Here is a 5,694-nt window from a genome sequence, read left to right as displayed (position 1 = left end):
GTAATCTTACAATATTTACACTCGAAGTGTCTCCTCACTAAACATACCACATCTCCCCAAGGACAATGAGGCAATGTACTTAGAATTTTTCCTGGGATTACATAACCCTTCTGTTCAGATATACATGTTGATGTACGTTCATTTCACAGTGCTCCTACGGGTTCTAAGGACTAGAGGGAGTAGTGTGTTATTGGTGTTCTTGAATGGAGTTCTAGAGAAGTTCTAATGCCACAAGAGCATTCCTTTGCCTCTAACATCTCTCTCCCATGTGCCTCTCTCCCATGTGCCTCTGACATCTCTCTCCCACGTGCCTCTGACATCTCCCTCTCTCCCATGTGCCTCTAGCATCTCTCTCCCATGTGCCTCTGTCATCTCTCTCCCATGTGCCTCTGACCTCACTCTCCCACGTGCCTCTGAATATCAGAGTTAAGTGTTTCATTCCATGATGTGAAGAGAAGAGGACTGCCAACTTCAGCATAGGCATATACCCTTGTGCCTTAAAAATAAGTTTAAAGGATGTTTTCTGAAGCAAAATGTCCTCTTCAGAATGGAAGAACATTAAAACCAGTCCTGATAACAGCCGCAGGTTGGCGTTTTGAACATTGCTGGAGATGTTTCCAGACACGCAGTCAGGTTAGATGGCTTGTTTCAGCCTCCTGACTCGCCCCTCTCCTCTGAAGAGGAGTCTTTAAAGGCGCGGGTCATATTATAGTACAGACACATAATCCTCTCAGTGCTCGGCTCGTCCACTTGTGTGTCCCTGCGCGTTAAGAACAGGCACACCAACCAAGTATGCTGAACACTAAATGTCCACTATGGCTCACCATACATACATAGCAACTTTAAGGCATCATACTTAAGGCATCCAAGAATAAAATAGAATTCTACAGTGACATTCAAAGATAAAACTGAATTATACAGTTATGTTGAAGAACAATACAGAATTATGCAGTGACATTCAAGGATACAATATAATTATATAGAGATATTCAAGAATAAAACAGAATTGTAGTTATATTCAAGAATAAAACAGTTCTACATCTCAGAGTCTCAGTTTTCTTTCCCACTCTAAATCCCGCCCATAATGTTTTTCTAAACACAATCCTGCCTCACACACACACACTCACTCACTCACTCACTCACTCACTCACACACACACACACACTCAAACACACGTCCACTTACCTGACAGACAGAGCAGAGAGAGCAGGGACAAGAGGCACAGGTCCATGCTGTGAGCTGTGTGTGTGTGAGTGCTAGAGAGGTGCAGGGTATAATGAGTGTTTGCATGTGTGTGTGTGTGTGTGTGTGTGTGTGTGTCAAAGAGCCAGCGGAGGGTGTGTGTTTTCAGGGTGTTACATCCAGTTGGTGGAGTATTTCTTCTTTGTTTTGGGAGATATGTTAGGAGGATGTGTGTGTAGAGAGTGTTACGTTAAATCAGTGGAGTGTGTGTTGTCTGCGTAAGAGAAAAGCGTGCATGCTGAGAGTGGCAGTAGAGTAACAGGTGGATGCTGTTCTGTGTGTGTGTGTGTGTGTGTCACTCTGGGTGTAGACAGAGAGAGTGGCGTTCAGCCCTGAAGTGGACTGTGTATATATACCAGAAGATGTACTGGTCTGTGTGTGTGTGTGTGTGTGTGTGTGTGTGTGTGTGTGTGTGTGTACCAGTCTGTAAGCTGATCTCAGATCTGAAAGCGAGATGGGCATGATTCCTCCCTGGAGTTTAATAACAGTCCAATGATAGATCATTTGCAGGAAATGGTCTCTCCTCCCGCCTCCATGACGTGTAATGCAACCTTATTGGTTTAGTCCCTCAGGCTGGCCCTGTGATTTGGCCTCTGATTGGTCAGATCTGGTAAGACTGATGTATAGCTGCCAAACTACCATCGTGATGGAGCCTTATAATCTCCAGAGAATGACCCCCCCGCCCCCCACACACACACACACTCAAGCTGACATGCACACACTCTCTCCCACTTTCTACCACACTCTAACATATATTACTATATACACACACAACAATAAATTACCTCCCACCCTGATCTTATAAGCATGAGGTCAGATCTACTTAGTGAATATATGAGTCCTCCATGTGTGTGTGTGTGTGTGTGTACAGGTCTGTGTGTGTGTGTGTGTGTGTGTGTGTGTGTGGTGTGTGTGTGTGTGTGTGTGCCTGTCTGTAAGCTGATCTCAGATCATCATGACAAATATGCAGGTTTGCTTAGGAAACACTTAGGACAATTGGCAATATATGATGGAGCGTTATAATAAAGGCTTGAGTTTGGCACACACACACGTGTATTTGTAGACTTGGGGACAGTGTGTGTATGACCATTGCCTTGGACAAACACACACACACACACGCTCACAAAAACACACAAACACAGCTGTGGTTGCTTCATCAGGAATACATATGTTCCAAATTTCGATAAACATGACAATAAAGGCTTTTCTATTCTATTCTATATGTCACCTATTTTTCAATGCGTTACTCAGTATAATTAGCCTTGTGGATATGTGTGTAGCTTATGGTATTACTGTAACTATGTTTACACAATTTTGCATTGGACGTTTGAACATAAATATAAAGAAAAAATTTACACCAAATATTGATTGAAAATTGATTTTCAGGTTTATTTTCTTTTGGGTTGGGGGGCAACACTTGTGGTCTTTGTTCTATAAAAGTATTTTGTGAGTGACAGGGTACAGGGTGAAATCTTATGATAAAACAACACAAAAGCGACCCCCCCCAAACACACACACTCAGGAAACACACGTACAGATTCCTTCACTGCCAGCTTTGGGATACCCAGGCTCAGTTTAACACTATGTGTGTGTGTGTGTGTGTGATGCAGGTCTTTACTCCTAGCAGAGCTGCTGTATGAGCATATATATCCTAGACTGCCTCATATAAGTATGACCTGTTGATTGGCTTCTACACCCTTATGTGTGTGTGTGTGTTTGATTTCTGAAGGACGTGGGCGCACATGCAGTGATGTCACCAGGATGCTGAGTGTTTGTTAATGCATGCTGGCCTGTATGTAACTGTGCTCTATGTGTGTGTGTGTGTGTGTAACTGTGCTCTGTGTGTGTATGTAACTGTGCTGTGTGTGTGTATGTAACTGTGCTCTCTGTGTGTGTGTGTATGCAACTGTGCTCTATGTGTGTTTTGAGTGTTTTAGTGTATGTTTCTCTGTGTGTATTTAAGCATGTACTGTTGCGAGACTGTCCAAGTGTTTACCTGTCTGTGTGTGTGTGTGTGTGTGCTGTAAGTCTGTCCAAGTGTTTACCTGTCTGTGTGTGTGTTGTAAGTCTGTCCAAGTGTGTACCTCTGTGTGTGTGTGTGCTCTGAATCTGCCCAAATGTGTACATGTGTGTGTGTGTGTTGTGAGTCTGTACAAGTGCGTACCTCTGTGTGTCTGTTGTGAGTCGGTCCAAGTGTGTACCTCTGCTTTTTTGCTTCCTTTTTGCTATTTTGCACTTCTGGTTGGATGCTAAACTGCATTTCGTTGTCTCAGTACTTGTACTCTGTGCAATGACAATACAGTTGAATCTAATCTAATCTGTGTGTGTGTGTGTTCTGAATATGTCCATATGTGTACCTGTGTGTGTGTGAGTCTGTCCAAGTGTGTACCTCTGTGTGTGTGTTTGTGTGTGCTGTGAGTCTGTCTAAGTGTGTACCTCTGTGTGTGTGTGTTGTGAGTCTGTCCAAGTGTGTACCTCTGTGTGTGTGTGTGTGTGTGTGTGTGCGTGTTGTGAGTCTGTCTAAGTGTATACCTCTGTGTGTGTGTGTGTGTGTGCTGTACAGATGAATAATGAACTGACAGACTTCATGCATACTGCACGCTCCACATGCTCTGCAGACGGTGATCTACCACTAACTCACAGTGCCAGGGCTGCACTTGTGAAGAGTTTATTTTTTAAATAATTTAATACATTACAATCCATGTAATCATCAATCAGCACATTGACATGAAACAATAACAAGAGCTATCCTAAGAAAAATATAAAATCATTTGTTTGCACAAAGGGAAGAGGTCCAGGGGCTCAGATGAACACAAGTGTTTGTGGCAGAACTGGTAGGAAATTACCAACTGGAACCATAACAGTTTGGGGTTGGTATCCGCTTTACCTCAGGACCAACAGGCTGAACATTCATCAGGAACCATAACAGTTTAGGGTTGGTGTCCGCTTTACCTCGGGACCACAGAGAAAGAGGCGACGTTCTCTAACGGATCCAAACATTCGGGGTCAGACCCAGCCTCACCTGGTAGCCTTTGTTTGAACCTTTTACCCTCAAGAACCATGCCAGTAAGAAGTAGCGAGTGAAGAAGTAGCGAGTGGAGTAGTAGCGAGGGAAGAAGTAGTTCTAGGTGAAAGCGTACTCTACTGAGAACAGATGATGACCACTAAAGCGCTTTTCCACACAGCCCTCCTCTCTCCTAAGAGTGACGTTTCACTCCACCCAGAGGGTCTGAGGACCCTATAGGACGTATTCAGATGACTCCCACCCCCTTCTAACCGTGTGGCCATCAGCTGTGGTGTTGTCTCATTGTCTAATAAGACCTGACAGGCTTCAGAATCAGAATGTGTAACACAATCTAACTGCGTCTAATCTGAGCACATGGGACCCTTGCTCTACAGAATCACACATACTCACACATAAACCCCCAAGCATTTCATGTCAACCAGTTGAATCTCCCCAAAGGACCGTGGCACATTTAACCGCCCCTCGCTGCCTCTGGATTGGACCGGGGCCTCTACAGTGGATCGAGCACTGATCTGGATTCAGTTTAGATTCAGACCAGAGTGGATCGAGCACTGATCTGGATTCAGACTAGAGTGGAGCTGGCACTGATCTGGATTCAGTTTAGATTCAGACTAGAGTGCTGATGGGAGAGCTTTCCCCTGCCTGCTGTTTGTATTGCCCATGTGTGGTGTGGAGCTGTGTGCTTTCCCCTGCCACGCTGCCGCTTCCTCTGCCAGCAGGAGCGCCGCCTGACAGCGATTACTTGTAACACAACAACAACAACAGCAACATAAGAATGAGTGTTTGACCCCAAGTGACCCCACTCATGAAGAGTCTTCAGCCTCATCACAGCTAACTCAGAACAGCAACACAGTCTGTGCGTGGCAGCTTTAGAGCTTTAGAACCGGCCCGAAGAACCTGGTAGCTTTAGAACCGGCCAGAAGAACCTGACAGCTTTAGAACCGGCCAGAAGAACCTGGTAGTTTTAGAACCGGCCAGAAGAACCTGGCAGCTTTAGAACTTGTAGAGCCTTTCTGAGGACGTGTGAGCTGTTATCTCCGGGAGGATAGAACACCTGGGGAGGAGAATGTCCATTTATTGCTGTATAGTTTTTTTTTTTATTATGCAGCTTTTTAAAACCAGAGTTGAACATAAATAGTGTTTGTAGGTGTGCAAGACCGGGATCATGAATTGCCCCGCAACCACATTCAGAGTCTACTACACCACCCAACCTTCATCCCCCTCCTCAGTAGAGCAGACTACACCCCCCAACCTTCACCCCCCTCCTCAGCAGCAGCGCAGACTACACCACCCAACCTTCACCCCCCTCCTCAGCAGCAGAGCAGACTACTCCACCCAACCTTCACCCCCCTCCTCAGCAGGGCAGACTACACCACCCAACCTTCACCCCCCTCCTCAGCAGGGCAGACTACACCACCCAACCTTCA

The 5,694-nt window shown here is 45.4% G+C and overlaps 1 protein-coding gene across 1 annotated transcript in view; it reads right to left on the bottom strand.

Moving 5' to 3' along the window:
- Nucleotides 1-4,304, bottom strand: part of LOC105907481 (5-hydroxytryptamine receptor 3A-like) — a 12,812-nt gene extending 8,508 nt beyond the window's left edge. The window contains exon 1 of the mRNA XM_031565780.2: nt 4,195-4,304. Coding sequence (XP_031421640.2) covers nt 4,195-4,304 — 110 coding nt within the window. The remainder of the gene's footprint in view (nt 1-4,194) is intronic.
- Between the last annotated feature and the right edge of the window lie 1,390 nt (nt 4,305-5,694).

Source organism: Clupea harengus, chromosome 1 (genome assembly GCF_900700415.2).
Source record: "Clupea harengus chromosome 1, Ch_v2.0.2, whole genome shotgun sequence".
Classification (NCBI taxonomy): domain Eukaryota; kingdom Metazoa; phylum Chordata; class Actinopteri; order Clupeiformes; family Clupeidae; genus Clupea; species Clupea harengus.
Note: the sequence above shows the minus strand (reverse complement) of the source record. Positions and strands in the feature narration are given on the sequence as shown.